This window comes from Nyctibius grandis, chromosome Z, assembly GCF_013368605.1.
Source record: "Nyctibius grandis isolate bNycGra1 chromosome Z, bNycGra1.pri, whole genome shotgun sequence".
NCBI classification, from domain to species: Eukaryota; Metazoa; Chordata; class Aves; order Nyctibiiformes; family Nyctibiidae; genus Nyctibius; species Nyctibius grandis.
In genome coordinates this window covers 74,225,356-74,247,864 of record NC_090695.1, presented here as the reverse complement: position 1 = coordinate 74,247,864, position 22,509 = coordinate 74,225,356, and the positions used below count along the sequence as shown (strand labels likewise).

At 39.7% G+C, this 22,509-nt stretch overlaps 1 protein-coding gene across 1 annotated transcript; it reads right to left on the bottom strand.

Moving 5' to 3' along the window:
- Positions 1-2,081: 2,081 nt before the first annotated feature.
- Positions 2,082-22,496, bottom strand: PLAA (phospholipase A2 activating protein). Its single transcript, XM_068422523.1, has 14 exons — positions 22,273-22,496; positions 18,254-18,447; positions 16,883-16,983; positions 16,680-16,800; positions 16,188-16,355; positions 14,679-14,814; positions 14,004-14,173; positions 12,951-13,108; positions 11,791-12,007; positions 10,649-10,717; positions 8,968-9,039; positions 8,030-8,131; positions 5,791-5,955; positions 2,082-4,391 (listed from the first exon to the last, which is right to left on the bottom strand). The coding sequence occupies exons 1-14, from the start codon at positions 22,419-22,421 to the stop codon at positions 3,826-3,828; spliced, it is 2,388 nt and encodes a 795-aa protein (XP_068278624.1). The 5' UTR covers positions 22,422-22,496; the 3' UTR covers positions 2,082-3,825.
- Between the last annotated feature and the right edge of the window lie 13 nt (positions 22,497-22,509).

The following is a 22,509-nucleotide window of genomic DNA, read 5'->3' as shown; positions in this document are numbered from 1 at the left end:
CATGTGCAGTGACAGGCTCAGAGTTCATCCTGATTAGTCTGTGCTGTTAGATTACCTCGATGGGTGGGAATAGATCTTCATATTTATCGTCACAAAATGACAGCCTTAGTGTACTCTGAAGATGGCAGAGGCAATGTAATTAGAAGTGTTGACAATGGGTGTACGACTTTGAGATGAAAATGGGATCCCTCGAGCAACTATATGGGAAATAAAACGTTAAGCAGTATATGCTCAGGCATGAAAACAGGACAGGTGTTAAAGATGAATCAGGAATAATCAAATACCTAATAACTGCCTGAGCTGCTATTTTTATACAAAACCAGCACCTTTATTTATATGGACTATGTTTTCAATGAATGCAGCATCTATTCACACAGTACAGAAGCTAACTGGGTGTGTTGATACAATGATTTCTAACAACATTGGCATTTCTGTGGTCACAGGCTTCAAAATTTACTGTCAAAAAGGGGTAGTTCATACTTAACACTTCCTTTTTCTGTGTGATACAAATCAACAGTGACTTGGTCCACATTTGCAAATTCATCTTTGCAATTGGAAAGCCTAGAAAAAAATTTCCCACCAAAATGGAAAGCTCAATCTCTACGGTGAATAAACATCAAAAATCCATTGGAAGAATTTGAAATCTGAAAATGCCTGGGTATTACTTTAGGCTTTCAACAGTTGCATACGGCATCTTGTTGCTGAACATTTAATTTCACAGCCTGTTCAGTACACATTTTGAGAAGGTGGGAAATGCCTACTGTTCCTAGACTTTGGATTTGTTGATAGTTTAAAGAGAGGGCAAAAAAAAAGTAAAGTCATCACAGTATACAGTGGACATTGAAAACAAGTATGTGCCAAGCACAGAACTCAGATGGCTTCTTATCTACAGCAATAAACCTCAAAGAAGTTGATCTGTGTGCTACGTGCTCCTGATTTGATTCATCAGGGGAATACTAAAAGTATTAGAGATTTCAAGAGCCCTTTGAAGAGGAATTGTGTCATCTGCTAAGAACGGAAAGCTTCTCAGTAGGTGATACAATTCTGCTGGCATTTTTTCTAAGCTAGAATGGAAGCTCTTAGAACAGCAAACAGCACGTAGTAGCACTTTGCATTAAACCTTTGTTTGTTAGGCCTGCTTTGGGTTTTATGACATGGAAGTACTTTGGATCTGCTTAGACCAGAATACAATATAAAACACCTTACTAAGGCACTGAATGAGGAGTCAAAACTGACATAGGTCAGCACCAACTGCTGTACTTGCCAAGACAAAAGGAGACTATAGTCACATAACCAAGGATACATGAGTCACAAGATTTCTGTATGATTACTATTATTTCAAAGTAATACTGACAAAAAGGGGATATTTAGTTGTTGTATGTCAGAAGAGAGGAAAAAATGTGCACTGCTTTGTAAAAGATGTATAGTTTCTCCCCTTTTTGCACTCAACCTGTGTTAGCACATACCCAGTTTTGCTAACTTGTGGAAATCCTCACTAAAGCTACTGCACAAATGCGTGAAGGCATAAGAACACCAGCGTGCTTCTGTATCAATGAAAAAAACAACCCTTTGTTGTAAGATTTTACAACATACTGCGAGCTCTTGCTGTGTGTTGTAACTTTTTTTTTCCTTCATTACCTCCTTTACACATTAGGTCCATTGCCTGTGCTGCCACTGCCTGTGTCTGGGGAGACAAACCTTCCAAGGACAATTCCTGTGGGGATGGAATCCCGTGTCTCCCACTCCCTCTGTTCCCTCAGACAATGCTAAATCATGGAATGGTAAGGTATCACAGTACCCTGTAGCAGCAGTTGTCCTATCCAAATACTCCTGGCCTGCTTTGTGGATCTTGCCTAACATGTAGTGCTGCAGTCCTCAGATGAAGGATTTTTTGCTGCGCCCCATCATTTCCTTGCAAATTTAAGTGAATTTTGTAATATCTCTTAATATACCATTTCTTGGAGTTGCCAGAGTGTGTTTATTAATATAAACATGAATTTTTGGTCTGGGAAATTCATGACAATTTTCACTTAAAGAGGTAATCTGTAACAGAGCAATCCCACAATAAGAAAACCAGAGTGTAAGATGAATATAGATTTCTTAAAATAGCACAGGTACAAACACAGTTAAAAAGCACAGCATTAAAAAGCTAAAGTTTCAAGAACAACTGTATAGCAGGCAACCAAAATTCAACAGACAGGCACATTGTTTCACAGATGTGCTTCCTAAAGGTAGCTTCTTAGATGTTTTCCCAAGAAGGGGTTGATCTGTTGTTAAAATAATCTCTTGGACTGCCTTATACATGAATCTGCAATGGATCAAATGAGAAAACCTGTGACTAAGGCCGTGATCAAGACTGTGAGGATACGTATTGGGAAATTCATCAGATGTGTAACAGTACAAGTGTGCAACTAAGGATGTGAGAAACAAGGTTTGCTGGAAGTTACGTAGTAATTCAGTTCCACAGCGTAAAAACAGCTGTTGGTCACACAATCCTTCACATCCAGCACAGATGAGGCAGACAGGTATCATGTGATGAAGAGCCCATGTGCCAGAAAAGCTTCCCCCTTTTTTTCTTGTTTTCCATTCTCTAATGAAAAATGTAACTTCGACATTGACCATCTTGATGTCATCTTAATTCTAAACCAAAGCATTACATTTGCAGGAGTAGTAGGAAATAACATTCCCGTTTTGAGCTGAACATCTTGGATCTGCTGGAATAGCTGTAAAATACTATTTTCCCTTTTCAGTAACCAGTTATTATGTTAAAGCTACTTTGTAAGACTTGACTTTACATTTGTACAATTCAGAATAGAGTATTTTATTAGGGAGGGACATACAATGATCATCCAGTCCAACTGCCTGACCACTCTAGAGCTGACCAAAAGTTAAAGCATGTTATTTAAGGCATTGTCCAAATGCCTCTTAAACACAGACAGGCTTGGGGCATCGACAGGCTCTCTAGAAAGCCACTTTCTGCTGCTCAGTCTGTTCTCTGCATCTAAATTTCTCTCCTACTCTTCAAGACAACTATGTTTTTTAAATCATCTAATATTTTAAAACATACTTTAGAGTAAGACACTTGCTATGAACTGGTGGAGCATGCCTGTCATTAAAAGTCATGTAAAAGTTTTTGTAGAATTGCAAGCCATTGTACAAGCCACAAGATACTCTCCTATCAGTGAAGCATGACATCTATATGTCAGTTAAATATTCTACCCCTCAAAAAGTCACTTAGTTCTAGGTTAAAACCAGTAAGAGCCTTAAAACAGCTAGGTTTCAAAAAGTGGAAAAAAGCTGATGGAAAATTAGGGAAATGCTGTTTCCTTACTAGCATGTTTGACCAGGGTTAATATTAACTGATGCTAACCAACAAGCCTGTGAAAAGCATCACCACTTAACAGTTCTCGGGGCCCCTTCGCTGCTGACAAAAAGCAAGGTCAAGAAACAGATTCATTGTGCTGAAACGTAGAAATGGGGTTGGAGTGGGTGTCAGAGTTGGCAGTCACTGAATCACAGCCATTTCCTACATTTCCATCTAGATGACCTTTAAGTACTGAGATGGTTTGTCTTCTTTGTGATCTATTTTGATCTGAGCAGGAAGTCAGAAGGACTTCCTGCAAAGATCCTGTGCGCTATAGACTTCAGAAAAGCAGTCAAATAACAAACAGTGTAAAAAGTTTTATTTGCTCTGTATCTTGCAACAAATAAAGTTTCATTCATCCACAGTATTTTCTCAGTTATAGTCTGTCACAAAATATGAACAAAAGCATCTTTTTTTTTCTGCTACGCCATGTCTCCCAAGTGCTGTGAAACCCAAAACAATTACAGCAGATTAAGAACAAACCTACAGCATTCGCTTAGTTTAGCCGGTTCTGATACAGAGGCATACTTTTTAATCTGAGAGTCAACTCCAAGAGACTTAGCTAATTGCACAGCATTTGTATCATCACTGATTAGCGTCCCAAGAGCCACAAGCAGTCTAAAAATGGCTTCAGGATCTTGAACAACTTCCATAACTGTGCTGATTACTGATAAACATTGAGCTTTGCCCTCAATGTTGTTGACTTTGTGTAAACATACAGCATAGTTCAACGTCAGTGTGGCAAGCGCAATGTGGATGTTCTTATTATTGCCCGATTTCATTTCTATTGCTTGTGTCATTATTTCATCTCTCTGTTCCATCAGGAGCTTCTGGCCTGCCTCGCTGACAAAACAATTGCAAAGAGCTCTAAGTGCCAACAGCTGGTTTGCTTGCTTTCCTTTAGGGTTCAGAAATTTAAGGAGAAGGATGATAAATTGTACGTGATCCTTTTCACTGCAGAAGTTCTCGCTCACAGTGGGATGCCTGACAGACAATCTAAGAATGTCTAAGGCTGGAAAGACAATATCTAAGAAACAAAACAAAAAAATATTTTAGTGTTAATATTGCATTATGTGCAAGTGTCCTGGTGAGTTTCTTGCAGATACAGACTTTCTTAAACCCCTAGCTTTGGGAACAGATAGTAACAGTTTCATACAGGAAGAGATTCAGGTAAAGCACGAGTTGTTTGAAATTCATAAAGCCAAGTATTGACAAACTAATCACAAAAAACATTTAGGATAAACACAGTGCTTTGCAAAAAATCTTAAAACCTTTTCTAAAAGCTCTAGGCTGAAGGCAAGCAGAAAATACGATGACTAATCCAAAAAGGTCTCTGAAAGCTGCTCAGTGACTGAACACTCCTACACAGGCAGCATCTCCCTTTGTCCTCATTCCATATTACAGTTTAGTACAGCTATGAAACTGCTTACACGTCCTCAACTGATCAGCTGGAAATCATTGTAAAGAAACGCAACTTAAAGAGTTTGTTCAGTAGTTCTGCCCCACTTTCCCAAATTTCAAATATATCTGGCTCCTTGGGTTTACTATCAGTATCCCATGCCTATAACCAAATCAAAGCTGAACCTACTTAGCTACTTATTGATCAGTTTTTCCTGCAGATATGCAGAATCTTGAGAATTAACACTTTGTACAATACAAAGAGTCTGAAAGGAAGACATTAGCCATTGCCAGCTCCCAGCTGTGCAAAACGTAGTTTAAGTGATGTTATATAGTGAACATGAATTTTTAATATGAAAATATTGTTCCCATTAATAAATCTTTTAACTGCAATTTCAAGAAAGCAGTTCATTTTAACTGCATATTTAGATATTTGTACATGAAATGTATCAATTTTTTCCAGAATGTGCAGTAACAACCAAAATAGCCTTTCTAATCCATCAGTGATGGCAATGATACATTATCAAATGAAATTATATCACCTCCACTTGCATTTACTCAGAATGTCATTTCACTAATGCACTTCTGAGCACATAACCTGCCTTCAGTAACTTCTTTTCTACCATATTAAACAGGAGCTACTTTTGAGATTTTTTAAATATTTATCTCCATAATTTCATCTCTCATTTGATAACAACTTAGGACTCCAACCTCACACTTCCTTGCTGTGTTTCCAAACAAGCCTCACACCTCTTTCTTGAGGATGCTCCTGCTAATGAAATGCTTCTCCTTTATGTTTACTGTTGCGCCAACAACAAAACAGGACAAACAATTACCAATTTTGCAATTCATGCCACTGCGCCTTGTACTGATCAGTGCTATTAGCATCTCTTTATCATCATCTGGTTTCTACTTGGGTTATAAACTCTTTGGGACAGGCTCTGTTTAACAATCAGCATAACAAGACTTTTGGTTCATGGTGAAGTATTGATAAGATGATGGTATAAAAAATAATTGCAAGTGTCTACCTTCTGGCCAGTTAACTGCTCTCCATAAAGTCTGAAGTTGCTGTGCTGTAGGTTTTTCCGCAGAGGTTTTGCACGTTGCAGACAATAACTTTTCTAGGACTATCAAGTCATCTTCTGTAAGCTTATGTTCTTCAGTTGCACTGCCATTAAGTTCCTTTAATTTGCCTGTAAGACCAATAGAAGAGGCATGGCTTTCTGACATTAGAACTTCACAAATCCAGATCGTGAATGAAATACTACAAAAGCACTTTACAAACAAGTTAGAACTATTCTAATTGTTTTGGGGGGTTTTAGATTTTTAAACATTACTTTTCCCAGTTTCATCATCTTTCTAATTTTAACTTTTTAATCATAACAATGATTGCTACAGTTAAGCCCCTCTAAATCTGCAACACAAAGATTCAGAATTTACATCCTTTGCAGGCAAAAATGCAGAAAATAATCACAAGACCATTAGCTTTCATAACTGAAATACGATTCTTTTTTTTCTCTTTTCTATTATTAGATAGTAGAAACAATAAAGAAACTATATATTCTTGGTGTGATCACAGTTTTTGTATTTTTACTTATTTAAGTGCCATAAGCAAAATATGATTGCACCATGTCCCGTGTTCAAATTCCAATGTAATTTAAAAATCAAAGTATTGAAAAAATTGTTCTAATGTACAGCTTTTTGCTTAGAATGGATCTAACATGAAGCATCTGCCAATCATCATTCTTCCAGAACTGGTAAGGGCCACGTCAATAAACACACAAGCAGGCAGCATGACAGTAGTACACCCTTACGAGTTTTATAGTATGCACAAAAATCAACTGTAGGCCTCTCATGAAAAAACACATAGAGCTATTAAATCTATCCCAGTCCAGCCATAATGTTTACAAGTGTATTTAACCATGCACTGTTACAAAACTGCAGGAAACTCAATAAATCTAGTTTTCAGATGCTAGGCTTCAAAATCCAAACAACCCACTAAGCCTGTGGCTAATACTGTTATTCTTCAAGAATACTGGACAAAAGCAAACTGATGCAGTATGTTTTTAAGACTTAAGTAAAAGTTTCTGCTTTGCTATAACATAGCAGAATGAAAGTCGGCCAGTCTTGCTGTTCTCCCTCTTACTAAGTTCTGGGCAAAATTTTACTGCAATATTTGTGCAAAACTAAGAGGAGACTAAATCTATTTACTAGCGACAACCTCCAGAAAATAATTTTTTAGTTTGTGAATCTCTTATCTTCCCCCTGAACAAACAAATACCAGAGTGCAAAAAAATTCATGGAAACAGGACAAGGCTAACTGAAGATTGACGGATATTTTTAAACAGAAAATGAGACATGAACAATGCATGGAAGAGCAATATTGCAGACAGAAGGTCCCAGAGACACCTTAAGAGGCTTGAGAAGTGGACCCATGCAAACCTCATGAAGTTCAACAACACCAAGCGCAAGGTCCTGCACCTGGGTTGGGGCAATCCCCAATATCAGTACAGACTGGGTGATGAAGGGATTGAGAGCAGCCCTACAGAGAAGGACTTGGGGATTCTGGTGGATTAAAAATTGGATGTGAGTCGGCAATGTGCGCTCGCAGCCCAGAAAGCTGATTGTATCCTGGGCTGCATCAAAAGAAGTGGAGCCAGCAGGTTGACGGAGGGGATTCTCTACTCTGGTGAGACCCCACCTGGAGTACTGCGTCCAGTACTGGACGTCCACCTGGAGTACTGGGGTCCCTAGCACAAGACAGACATGGACCTGTTAGAGCAGGTCCAGAAGAGGTACAGGAAAATGATCAGAGGAGTGGAACACATGTCCTGTGAGGAAAGGCTGGGCAAGTTTGGGGTTATTCAGCCCATAGAAGAGAAGGCTCTGGGGAGACCTTATTGCAGCTTTTCAATATATAAAGGGGGCTTATAAGAAAGATGGGTACAGACTTTTTATGAGTGCCTGTAGTGACAGGACAAGGGGTAATGGTTTTAAACCGAAACAGACGCTGGAACAGGTTGCCCAGAGAAGTTGTGGCTGCCCCCTCCCTGGAAGTGTTTGAGGCCAGGCTGGTTGGGGCTTTCAGCAAGCTGACCTAGTGAAAGGTGTCCCTGCCCATTAAAGTGATAAATGTAATTTTAAAAGGTCAAAACCAAGAAACAGTAGGAAAGCTATGGGGAATCACTTAGCTTTTTGAAAAAATCAGAAGTGAAGTTACTGCAAACAGACAAAAAAAACACACATCCTTGAAATTAAAACACTGACCCAGTATCTGTGCAGGATTGGCCTGGCCAAAGGTGACAGCATCCTTCTTTGGAAAATAAATATTTTCAACTTTAGCCTCAGCTGACTGGTAGGCGCCCTTTCCTACATAAAGAAAATACAGAAAGTTCAACAGTGTATCAAAGTGTCTGACATAGAACAATATCCTACCAGTAAGTCTCTCCTGCTGGACATTACTTAGAAAAATATCTTTCAAAATTTGAATGCTTATGCAAATAGCTGTCATTCCTTATGTTATTTTTACATCAAGGGTTAAAGCTTAAAGCAATACCTTCATAAACTGTTCTCCTCCCATGTAAAAATTTACAAGTGTAAATTATTAACAGTGATTTCTGAATTACATACACAGTCATTCATAGGAATGGGTATTGCAGTTAAGACATGAAAATGGCAAGGGTAATTTTAGAACAAAGATCCCTCCTGCCTCTGAAATCTTACCTTTTGATTATTTTCATAATGAACAGGCAAAGTTTTTATATATTGGAAGATTTGCAGATATGACCAAGTTATGTCACATGCAATAGTAGCCTGAAATCTCTTTGGGAAACAGTAATAAAAAGCTTTAATCATGACCTATAATGATTTCTTAGAATCACAGGTGAATTAGTGGCTGATATTTTGTAATTTCTGTTAACTACATGTATCAGTTTCTTTGATCAGCAACATCACTAGTTGGAAACCAAAAATCCTCTCAAAAGCAGGTTACTCTCATATATTTTAAAGCTTCTGTGCATGATTACTGCGTGTAAAGGAAGGCTCTGTTATCCCTATTTTCTGAATAATTTCCCGAGTATAAGCAGCTTCAATCTGCTCATTATTTTTAATTAAGTACAAATTTACATCAATAGGGAAACCATGTCAAAGGAAAAACCAAAGCAAAAGATCAGGGATACTTTTCATTGATAGGCATCATCTCTCACCTGTATATGGATCAGCCCCACCAGCTGGAGCTACTGTATTTGATGCTGAACCAGGAACATAGCGACCAGCACCTGAACGGAGACATCAGGCTTTTTAAACACCACCACTGGTGAAGAGGTAATGTATACCTGTATTTAGTTACTAGTTTTCAAGCATCACTATTAAAGGTGTTATTTTGCCCTAAAGGAATTAAAAAGAAGTCTTCAACACTTCCTGAAATTTAAGGATTAAATCTATGCATATGTGTGTGTGGGGCTGGTGGTGACAATAGCATTCGCAAGCTAAGTGACCCACAGCTGGGAGACATTCTGGTATGGTCTCTGGCACCCACGGGTGCAAAGGCCCTCAGCACAGCAGGTACCTTATCCATGACAAGCGGCACTGCTGCCCAGGCCTGGCCTGTCTCTGTGCCTGGGGCCAGCAGTGGCCTCTCCTGTGAGAGGCGGACTCCGTTTGTGGCACTGAGGCCTCAGGTGATGCAGCTGCAGCGTCTCTGGATCTGCAGAGACCATAGCCTGAGCCACACAAAGCAAGGGAGGAGAGACAGCTGGAGACCACAGTAGAATAGGAATGGAGAAAAGTCAAGATGGGGAAGGCTGTGGCTTTTGGCAACAGCACAAAGGCTTCTGCTCCACCTGTAGGTCTGCAACTGCAGAACAGGCACAGTGCTCTGGCACTGCTGAGGACAAACACTCAACAGCAGATGCATCAGAGCCAGCTGAGACTATACCTCATGTCTGCAAAAAATTGGGAAAGGCAAGCAGCAGTGATGGGACGCTTATTCCTGCAGGGTATGGAGGTACCCATCTACTGACATGACCTGGTATCTTGGGAGGTTTGTGTCTCCTGGGCAGCAGGATGCTGCAGACAGACTGCTAAGGCTTGCCTAGCCTTCAGACTGTTACCCAGCTACTCTTCCACATGGGCATCAATGATATCACCGAGGAAGTCCTGGAGAGTATCAAGAGTGATTGGAGAGCTGTAGGGGCAAGGGTGAAGGGCCCAGGTGGTGTTCCTTTGATGCTGCCAGCAAAGCAAAAGCACTTGAGTAGAAACAGACACATCAAGTGGGTCAGCAACTCACTGCGTGGCTGTTTTGCAGGCAGGACTTTGCCATCAATGACTACAGGACCCTCTTTGAGGAGCAAGAGCTACTGATCAGTGATAGGATAAGTCTGACAAAGCAGGATTAGAATGTCTTTGCAAACAGGCTTGCTAAACTAGTAAGAAGGACTTTAAACTAGCTATGCCAGGGAGGGTTAGAATCTAAAATACAGGGTGGAAGGTACCAACAAAGGTCATGTAATAAGAAAAAAGGAATAAAAAGGAAAAAAAGAAAACTAATTCCAGGAATATAGACATTCATATGCCTGGCCAAAACAGGAAAATTTGACAAAACATAAAGTTAAAGACCTTAGACATAACGTTTAAGACCTTAGTCCTCTGCTGTCGGGGACAGCGTGACATGAGGCAGACCGACAGCAGAGGGCTCTCCTCTAGTACACAGATCTGGACATGCTTTGGCAGCAGTGGAGTCCACCTTAGCAGCCTGTCCCACACCGATGCCCCAAATGGAAAACTGCAAGAAACAGTGGTCTGAAGCCAAACCCTGAACGCCACTGAACACGATAAAACATGCATCTTAAATGCTAGCAAGACAGATCATGAATTTTACATTACCTGTAAATGGATCTGCTGCAGGTGTTGTACTTGATCCAGATGAAGAGCCTGGAACGTAACGTCCAGCACCTAGTGAAACAGTAAGAAAAGCAATGACTACTATACACAGCTTGATGTTATTAAAATGTCAATACTTTTCAGACAGAAGCAGCTCAAAAATAATGCCAAACATCAAATACATCTTATTGTTTATTGTGGCGTTATAGGAAATCTGATCCTATCCACACAGAAGTCCCCTGACGCTCAACAAATTATTCTTAATTATCTGAGTGTCAGAAATTTGTCTTCTGGAGCATACACATTATGCATTTGGACACAGCAAAATCAAAACAATGTGCTTAAGTTCCGATGATGGCAACTCCATGAGAGTTACCTGATTTAACAGCCTATATCCTGATTTCTAGTTCATTGCAAGAAAAAGATTTAGCTCAATTATTTTAATGACATTTTATTCCTAACTTCATCTTTGTGAAACTAGTTGAAATAAGAGTAGTTTATTTTATAAATGTGATAAGCAGGATGTAATTGATTAACATGGTTCAGCTTATGAGTAATTAAGTTGTTCTAGTTCCATTTCCTGCCTGGAAAAGGGTAATTTATGTTTTAGTTCATTCTCCAGCTAAACTTTTGTATTTTATTAATTGCCTCAACAGCACCTGGCCACCTCTTGGACTCATATGAAAAGCAGAGTTTTCTTCCACTGGGAAAAAAAAAAACAAACTAAAGAATACAACTGGCTTGATTAAAATTTTGTTGAAGATTTGTTCTGACAAATACTTCACAAGTTTGTCAAGTTCTCATATTTTTCTTGTCAGATCTGTCTGTGCCTTGCCCTCAATCATTTGATCATCCTGTACAAGAAACGCAGGAGCTACGACACTGAAGTCTGCCGGAGCCAATAGTGAGGTGGATTGAAAATTGGCTGAACAGCCGGGCCCCAGAAGGTGGTGATCAGTGGCACAACATCTAGTTGGAGGCCAGTCACTGGTTGAGTACCCCAGGGGTCACTACTGCGTTCAGTCCTGTTCAACATTTTCATTAATGATCTGGAAGATGGGTCAGAATGCACCCTCAGCAAATTTGCTAAGGACACAAAACTGGGAGGAGTGACTGATGTCATCATTTAAGTTTAAAATTTTTACCTGTAAATGGATCTGAAAATTGAGCACTTGTACTCAGTGTTTGCCCCTTAGTGTTGTCCATAATAAACTTGGCCACCTGATCCAGAAACATAGGATTTAGATCATTCTTTTGCAGGAAGTTGTATGCAGTCAGCCAAGGATCATCAGTGATGTTATATGGCAGCTTGTAGGAAAGGCCACTTTCATTTACATCAATAGTGAAAACATAGTCATACTCCTTTAAGCAGAATAAAAATAAAAACAAATGAGAAGTTTGTCAGCACTTTTTATACACACATGTATCAAATGCAGACAAATAATGGCCCAGGGCTAAGCCTAAAAACTTTAATACTGCTACTTGCAGATTGTATCAATAATACTCTTCTACATAGGCTGCAAGTAAAAAAAAACACTTATACCATAACCTGGGTTTTCCAGAATTCTCTGTCTCAAGAAGAGCAGGCTAGAACAACATATCATGATAATGTGTGTGCAGATACATTATAAAATAACAGATGCACCAGGTAATTCTCACAGACAGCTCTGGCTGCCTGCAAAGCTACAGGGCAGGCAGATGCCTCAAAAAACTTCAATCTTAAAAGCACACTTCTAATACTAGAAAACAACAAATTCCTAAGGTTTCTTTAAACCACATAAGAGATAAAATTACTGTCTCAAAGGCATTCCTTCTGTGGTGGCACTAGACACTTTTCTGTGTATATTTCAGTAAAGGAAACATTTTTCAGATTATTTGTCTTTAGGTTCAAAAGTTACTATAGAAAAGGGCTACAGAAAGCTAGGTACTTGTATTTTAGGTAAGCTTCCCATTATAAATAGTTCACTTTCTTTGGAAAGGAAGTTAAAACTAACTTTTCAAGGTAGTAGCAACAAATATTAGAGAACTTGATCAGTTCTCTACTAATAGTTTACCCTTCTCCAAAATAATTTGTCTCCATTGGCTTGCTCATTTTACAAAATGTGCTTCAGAAGTAATAAAGCAAGTAGTACTTATTTTTACTTCTACCTCTGAGTTTTAGTAGATAAAAGATGACAAAGAATTACCAACAAATACCAATTTTCTAAATTATATTTTATCTAAGCAAAGACTGGAATAAATTTTTAATGAGAAATTAAGCATTTTACTTAGGAAGGAATAAAACCAACTAAAAGTTTGCATATACCTTTCCTTCAAATAAAACCTTTCCAGATGTTTGTTGTGTGGCTCCAGAAGAACCAACAACATCACCAATCTTTATCCATCTTCCTTCACTAACACTCCACTGATATGCTTCTACTTTCCCATTATCGTTAATAAGCCGTGTCTGTCCATCTCTTGTTCCTGTAGACATGAGTGTTTAAGAGTTTGAACAAATTCAAGAATATGATTTACTTCAGGAGAGAAAAAAGTCTTCAAATAGCACTCAAATTTAAAGATGAAAACATAGTTCACCAACATTTAAAGTCACAGCACAGGAAGCAACTAGATACTACGTAACACAACAAGAATAGCAGAAATCTTGACAACAGCATTTTACAATTACGATAATAGTGTCTGCCACCAGACTAAGCTGCAAAAGCAATCCTTTAGTCAAGTATTTCAAAATTTTACCATTTTCCCAGGGAGATAACAATTAAGAAAGATGATGTTCTCCCACCGTCTAGCAAGACGGGAAGAAGCTTCATACAATTTTAAGATTTATGCCACTTGCTGATCAGAGCCAAGGGCTGAGGTCACTGGTTACTTCGCCTTGGGAAAAAGTATTTGTCTATTTAAGAGTAATCTTTGCCACTGCTTCTGCTGTATTCTCAGTAATCTCCCAAGTACCTGGAGAGTGTAATCTGAGTCAATCAAGACAAACTACTTTTCAAGCCAAAAGCTAAAGCAGAAAATTTGCTCTACCTTTCTTTTAGAAAAAAAATCCCACATTCAGTAGTCCTTTTGCAAATTACATAACTGTCTCATATACTATTTGCACAGATGGCATAACAGATCCAAAACATCTTGAACATGCTGCAGCATCCTGAATTCCACCTTTTTCTAAATTACCTCATAAGGGAAATATTTTTTTACCATTTCAGTCAATGAAAGGACAGCAAAGTAAAATCAAGCTGTTTTCTTTAGCAACTCTATTGAAATTGATCAAAGCCTTAATTTTGGAAACTATGCAAAGTTTCAATACCTCAGAACCAAGTTTTGGAGGCATATCTAACATGACAAAAGTACAATAACTTACCAGGATCCTTAAGATGTTCTCTTCCAGGAAGGTCATGAGCATTGATATCTCCTAAATCACCAGTTTTAGGGTCAATGGATGCTTGAGAAAGCTCATTTTCAAAAGCTTGAATCTCCTCAGCACTTGCTGTACGTTCCAAAGACTCTGTAAACACTCTTATAATTCCATCACTGAATAGAGAGAAAACATTCAAACAGAAATACTTTTTTAAATGTCAAAATGATTACACATATTCTAATGGTGACTTCTATGTCATGAGAAACTATCATTATTTTTAACAACCCCTCCCCATTACTTTTATGAAAGGAATTTGCTCTCATGCTAAAAACACCTAGAAAAGGACTTAAGCAGGTAACCCTATCTGTAGCATAATTTTAAAATCAAGGTAAGACATGCCTGTCAAAAGGGTTCTTTATACAGTACTTGTAAGTCCATTCTCAGTCTGTTCATGGTTTACCACATTCCCAAAGAACTCACTCTACCTCTGCAATGCCCATAACAAAAGAATTACTTTTTGGATGAAGTATAGCACACGTTTAAATTTAAGCCCCACACACATTTTGATGGCTGTATTTTTAAATATAGATTAAACTGATACCCAAAGTGATGCTCGCAATTTCATGAAGGGTTTGCGGATTTAGATCTAAAAATACACTGAGAGTAAAACTTGGATACCTCGTGCCAACTACGATGTCACCATTGTCTAACACACAGCAGCACCATACAGATTGAGCTGGGAGTCTGATTGTTTGAGCACATTCCCCTTTTTTCCAGATTCTAAGAGATCTATCCTCTCCAGTAGTTACAAAATCTGAAAAAAAAAAAAAAATATAAAAACTTTTCAAGTATATCTTTAGGGTACTGTGATACTAGATGCCATTCTGCAACTGGTATCTAAAAATCAGAAGATTAGAGAACCTTTCTACAATTTAATACTTCTCTCAATCGCAAGAAGAGAGCTCAAAGAAAGCCATCACATAGTTGTCTTCTCAAAAAAAATAAAGTGCATAAATTGCAGACTAAGCAGCCAGACAGGGAATGAAATTATGCTCAAGACAAACAAAAGATTCCCTCCTCCTTTCAAGAGTTTAAAGAAAGAACTTCGAATAATTTTGTAACCATCACTTTTATCTTACACTATACCTGTATAGTTTCACATTTGTTTTAAATTCAGATGTTTGCAAGGTAGGCCTTCTTTTTCACGAAACGTGCATAAAGCACTCTCAAAAGTCTATAAACTCCTCAATGAAAAATTTTAAGGCATAAGAGATTTATGACATACACGTCCACTAATATACATAAACTTTACCTGTTGAACAAACGTGCAAGTGTCCCATACACCACACAAAGGTCACTGACTTAGAATTTCTTCTGCAACAGTTCTAAACCTCTAACTCTGAAAACAAATGCAATTAAGCCCCACACATAAAATTCTTCCTAAACTAATATTTATAACGTACTTTCAAAACTTTCTGTGGAAGTATCTAAATTTACATTATCTCAAACTGGTAAGCCATTCATTACCATTTTAGTACTCTGCAACAGTGCTGAAATACAGGTAGCAACCTAGGTGATAGTTTTGCCTATTGCTCTGCCGAAGTTTCACTGGAGCCTTACAATTAGGCCTAACCCAGGACCTTATCACTCTCTACAACTACCTGAAAGGAGGCTGTAGCAGGGTGGGGGTTGGCCTCTTCTCACAGGCAACTAGAGACAGGACTAGAGGACATAGCCTCAAGCTGCGCCAGGGGAGGTTCAGGTTAGACATTAGGAAAAATTTCTTCTCAGAAAGGGTCATTAGACATTGGAATGGCCTACCCAGGGAGGTGGTTGAGTCACCATCCCTGGAGATGTTTAAGAAAAGACTGGATGCGGCACTTAGTGCCATGGTCTAGTTGACACAGTGGAGTTGGGTCAAAGGTTGGACTCGATGATCCCAGAGGTCTCTTCCAACCTAGTCGATTCTGTGATTCTATGCATCTCAACTACTGCCAGAGCAATTCTGCCAGAAGTGTGATTTGGAGTCAATCACAGTATTTTTTTAATTCTTTATACTAAAGGAAAGAAGGAAATTAAATGTTACCTGAGTTCTTGAGTTGTGGCAGCTCCACAGAACTACAGAATGCCTACCTTGTCATTTCATTTTGGAAGAATCTTTGGTAATAGTCACAAAAGTAATCTTACCTTTACACTGAGGGAAGACAGAGATGCTGTATATATAATTTGTATGTCCATAATACACCTGCAGGCACTCGCCAGAGATATGCCATCTTCGAACACTAGCGTCATTAGCACAGGAAAGGAATTCCATTTCACTGAGAATAGCTAAACCTCTCACACAATCTTCATGTCCTTTATAAAAGAAAGGAAAATTTTCAATGCAGCTTTTCTTTCTATTAGCATCACTATACCATTTCTATTTAGCTCACATCTGAACCCTGGCAACCAGTCTTCATTATGGGGCAGTTTAAAAAAAAGGCAATTAATTGCTTATTGTTCTCTGAAAAAAAAATCTAATTCTTTTAAAAGTTATGTGATTTCTGGGCATACAACTTGGGAGACTTTAAAAATTCTGCCTAAAAATTGTTCAGTTTATCTATGGTTTTGTGGGGGTTTTAGTTTTTTTCTATTTTCAAAAGAGACCCTGATGAAATTACCAACTGCAGCAACATTTACCAGTGAATGTTCTTTCACATCTGCCTGCCTTCCACAGTTTAATAGTTTTGTCAGCTGAACCAGTCAACATTAATCCCTGTTCAGGCAGTATTTTCACTGCCCATATTGCAGCTGTGTGACCCTGCAAAAAAAAGAACATTGTTAGACTTGTCAGAATCAAATTCAGAGTACTTATTTTGTATTCACGTAGAGGAACTTCATACCTGTAATGTCATCATACATCTGTCATTCAGCCAGACCTTGGCTGTTGCATCCCATGATCCACTTAACAATGTGCCGAATTTCCCAGATGAAAGGCTGCAAACTGGAATGAATATTGAAATCAGCACTGACAAGTTTCCTGCATTGCCACCAATCTTATGCCAGCCATTTAAAGAGATTTGTTTAAGGAGATTTACTTGGTATTAGTAGCATATTTAGTGTTGAGGAGTTTGGAGAAGAATTAGGTGGAACTGTGACTCCACAGTGAGAACTGTACAGTATTCTATCCCTGTCACTTGTCATGTTCTACTTCTTCCCCACTTAAAAAAATGTAAAATTACATTAATTGTAAAATCTATTTTAATATTTTACATTACTGTAAAAACTACTACAAATAACTTTTTTATAGGGGTATCTATAACTTGCCTAGAACGCCTCATTCCTTTTTACACCTTTGGAAGGAGCATGTCACATGTTATTTTAACTACTCGTCCATCCCATGTTTCTGATAAAGTACATAAGCTAGTCCATGCCTCCTTACACAGTGACATTATTTTCTTTCTTTCTCAAAGGAAGCCAAGAGGTCTATAACACAAAAACAAATTCTAGGCACTTCTTAGCAGGCCAGGGTATTTTCAAACTGGTCTCCATAATCATTCTTTAACACAGTTAAAAAAAGCCCCAAAATCTCCAAGACTTGAAATGTTTATTTTTCAAACCCTATAATTACATGATTAGACTGTTCACTGGTCTCCTAAATACTAGATCAGCTCACAAAAAGAAAAATGTAGTATGCTAATATGAAAACTGCTGAATCTTTTATTATATAGCTCAAGAAAAGGTACACAAAGTTGGTTTAATATGTCACATGTTGCACTGACCTGACTAAAAAAAGATGAAATTTCTGCAGTAAGCTTTTAGTCTTCACTATGTATTTAAAGCACCAATTAATGTTAGATCCCTGTCTAGGTAACAAAAAAGGCAGTGAAAGTTTGTTTATTTATGAAGCTCACTTTTTCTACTTCTATCAACTTTGACATAAAAATTAAGCTTAATACGTGGAGAACTAAATTAAATGCTTTTTAAAAATGCAACTCTTAGCAAAAGGGTAATCATTCTGTAAATTGCCATGTGTTCACATATACAGCAAAAGCTCAAGCATTCATCAGTATAAACTTGGAAGTCCTTGCAATGAACTGTCACTGCATGAACTGAGATTATAAAACCCTATTTGCAGAGGCTGTAATTAAGTAGTTTGCTATATTAAATACCAAAGAAATCAAAACTGAGTTTTATAACTTCAACTTAATTTTCTTTCTAACAAATCACATTAACTTCTATGCAACAAACTCCAAAATAAAATGACTACATACCTGTGTTCTTATGACCCTTAAGGACATAAAGAGGAGCTGAGCTGTCAACTGTGAAAATGCAAATATTATGATCATTGCCACCAGTTGCAATCAGCCCACGAGGATAGAGGTCACTTGGAGGTATGATGCACACACAAGATACAAAATTTGAGTGGCCACTCATACAGTGCATTTCAGTAAAACCCCTGTTAGGACTAAACATATGCGATAATCAGTTCAGAGTCATGACAGAAACAGTACTTATTTGAGGCAGTGAATTATAACAGGTGTTTTATACTCCAGCTCTTGAATTAATAACTATGCTTGCATTGTGCTGAATAAATACTACGGATGACCTAGAAAGAATTAAAAACTTAAGAAGAAAAATTGTATCCCAGCATTCCAACCCAGTAAGCAATATTTAAAGCTTTCCACTTCATTTTTCAGTAATGGTAGGCCTGGAAAGACTTAAGTTTTGATTTTCCTTGCTCATTGGCAAACACTGTGCCCAATTTGATCAGAAGTAGTTACAGTTTGCTTTTATGAATCTTTTGCTGTCTCAAGACTCAAATATGTACCCCAGTACACCCTAAAATAACAGGGCACCTAAATGAAGAAAGTTTACTGCCTGCCAAACTTATTCACTGGCTCTTAACTAGGAGCACTGTAGAGGTTTAAGAGTTAAATAGATTATAACTGATTCAAGCAGCACCCTTATTTCTTCATCATGATCCAGCCTCAATAGTTATAGCACTAACTGGAAAAAGCTACTTATCCCCACACAATAAATGTGTGGGTTGTGGTGGTGTTTGTTTGGTTTAGGGCTTTTTTCCTTTCTGTGTTTGTTTTTTTTTTTTTCCCTCCCCAAAAAACATATTTTATCACACTGTCATCCTTCTACTCTAATGCTTGGAAAGCTTGGAATATCTAGGGAAATCATGATACTCTTCTGAATTCTAAAACGTCTTCTCTGATGAAGGTACAAAGAACAAATGTGATTCTGTGAAATCAAGGTAATGTATCCTCTGTAGAATTTAAATAACAAAAATAACATACAGTAGTTTGCTTACCCACTGAACCCTACCTACTGTAATCCCAGAGTCTTCAAAGCAGAAAGAAAGAATTATTATCAGTGCTATTACTCTGCTTAAGTTACTCATGTCTTCCTCACACAGCCCTCAAAAACTGTGGCTAGAATTAGACTTCCTTTCCTGCAATAAATTTCTATGCAATTTAATAAGTTCTTCCCTTTGTGATGAGAGATTTAACAAGACACACTTAATGAGATTAGTCTTCCTCCCCCTCATTGCAGAGCTACAGAGATCAACTTAAACACACGTATGAGCATTCAGGCAAATTTCCCAATTATCTCTGTTTCACTGGAAGGCAGTGGAAAGAATATCCATGCCTAGCAACTTCAGAATGCCGTCCACAATTTGGAACTACAGACAGGTGCAGAGATACATCCTGTGGCTTCCTGCAATACCCTACATCTCCACCATCTCCTGTTCACATTGCTTAGCAGTACCTCTTCTGGTCATAGCGATATGCTGAAAAATTCACCGAGTGAATTCAACAAGACAAATCCAGTAGAGGAGACAACCCTGTACAACATGAATATCAGAGAAAATAATGTTGTTTTCTTTTTCCATTTCCTTGTATTTAAATTTTCTGTGTAGTTTTTGGTTCATATTCCATTTTATGTTCAAAGAAGTCTGCTAAGCAAGGGTGAGAACATTTTTTAAAAAATATTCAAAGCATACTGTCAAAAACTGTGATGGATGCACTCGACCCCAGCTTAACCAAACCAGCATCACTTTGGTACAGGCTCCAAAGGAGGAAAAGGCCTGAGCCACAGCCGGGCCAAGAACCCCTCTAGGAAACCCACAAAGAAGCAGAGTGACACAGTGAACACCGATAAGTTGTGGGTACAAGGAGTCCCCTACATACCTCTCCCATTGTATGCAATTTGAGTATAAGCTAACCACTTCATCCCATAAATATGACAGCTTAAGCGAGCCGCCTTTGAGCTCGCCCTGCTAGGCAGTGTGGCTGCATGGCGATGATCTCCCCCCGAGCTGGGACGCCTCTCAAGGCTCCTCCTCGAAGCAACGAGATCTTTCACCAATGACAGATCGCTGGATGAGCCCAGTTTGAATTCTCCCTGGACGGCAACTGGACTGAACAGCAGGCAACTCTCCCCTTTAGCAGGGACGCCTCTCCATGTTAAGAGGTATTAATTGTTTAGCTTAAACAAGTACATTTATAATAGAATGAATCACTTACTTAAGAGTTACAGTGTTGTGTGATTTAGTGTGCTGTTTGCTTAGCTTTACTTGCTTAGCACGAGTAGCTGGGTTTCACTGAAGCCTTAGGCTGCAAGCTGTAAATTTCCACTTAGGTTTACTGAACGTGTACCTACTTAGTCAAAACAGGGCCTCCAGAGCCAGCGTAAATCAGAAGATACAGAGACTTCAAGGCTACAAACCATCAACAGCAGCTGCAACTAGACAAGATAACGGCCTGTCTGAAAACAGTGAAGGAATCCAATGAGGAACAAGAAGACCGAGGTTTGAACCCTAGGTTTCCCGAAGCAGGCTCTCAGGCATCGGATTTTATAAAATAAATGATGTAATAGAGTGTTACAGCAGCATTTTCATCTTATGTCTCCAGAGAAGGGCCAAAGGGGAACAAAGAAATCCCTGGGCAACTATACCCTTACAGACTCTTCACCCGCCTCTCACGCGATGGTTTGGTCCAGTAGTAATATTTGCATCTGCTGTCTTGTTCCTCCTTGGATTCCTTCACTGTTTTCAGACAGGCCGTTATCTTGTCTAGTTGCAGCTGCTGTTGATGGTTTGTAGCCTTGAAGTCTCTGTATCTTCTGATTTACGCTGGCTCTGGAGGCCCTGTTTTGACTAAGTAGGTACACGTTCAGTAAACCTAAGTGGAAATTTACAGCTTGCAGCCTAAGGCTTCAGCAAACCCAGCTACTCGTGCTAAGCAAGTAAAGCTAAGCAAACAGCACACTAAATCACACAACACTGTAACTCTAAGTAAGTGATTCATTCTATTATAAATGTACTTGTTTAAGCTAAACAATTAATACCTCTTAACATGGAGAGGCGTCCCTGCTAAAGGGGAGAGTTGCCTGCTGTTCAGTCCAGTTGCCGTCCAGGGAGAACTCAAACTGGGCTCATCCAGCGATCTGTCATTGGTAAAAGATCTCGTTGCTTCGAGAAGCAGCCTTGAGAGGCGTCCCAGCTCGGGGGGAGATCATCGCCATGCAGCCACACTGCCTAGCAGGGCGAGCTCAAAGGCAGCTCACTTAAGCTGTCATATTTGGGCATAAAGTGGTTGGCTTGTAGACAAATTGCATACAATGGGAGAGGTATGTAGGGGACTCCTGGTACCCACAACTTATCGGTGTTCACTGTGTCACTCTGCTTCTTTGTGGGTTTCCTAGAGCTATGGCTCAGGTGTTTACCTCCTTTGGAGCCTGTACCAAACTGCTGCTGGTTTGGCTAAGCTGGGGTCGAGTACATCCATCACACTCAGCAGGATCTTAGGGTGCTGGTTCTGTGACAAAAATGCAGCATTGTTACTTAGCAGGATTACTTTGGTATTGAGCACCAAGAGGTGGAAACAACATTAATACCACCTGGAAAAAAAAGACGCCCAGATTTATAGACAGCATTAGCGCCTGCAAAGCACGCTATCGCCCTACGGTTAACTCTTTGAGCAAATACAACCTTCGCCAAAAGCAGGCATGCAAGCGGTAATGCCTTAGCCATTCGCAAACTCATCAACACTCCTCCAGCGAACAGACTCCCACGGCCGCGCACCAGCCCGCCACCTCCCCGGGCCCTCGCCCATTCAGCCGGGAGTCCCAAGCGAGGACACGGCCGGGGGCACCAACGCGGCGGAGGCCCAGCGGCTGCACCTCCGCGCCCTTCCCCCCGCAGAATGCAACCCGAGGCGGCCGCCAGGCCCCCCGGCGCTGGCGGCTCTGCCGACGAGGGCCGCGGCCCGGCACTCACCCGTCAGGCGCCCAGAGCCGCGCCGTTCGGTCCCGGGAGACGGACACGAAACCGCCCTGGGGGAAGAGGCCGCGGGTGAGGCCCCGCACGTCCTGCCCGTGCCCCACCAGGGAGCAGCGAAGCCGGTACGCGCCGCCCTCGCCCGCCATGGCGAGAGGCCACCGAGGCGTCCTGACACAGCAACAATCCCCGTCGCCGCGGCCGCCGCCGCTACCGGAAACCGCCGAGCGCCGCCCC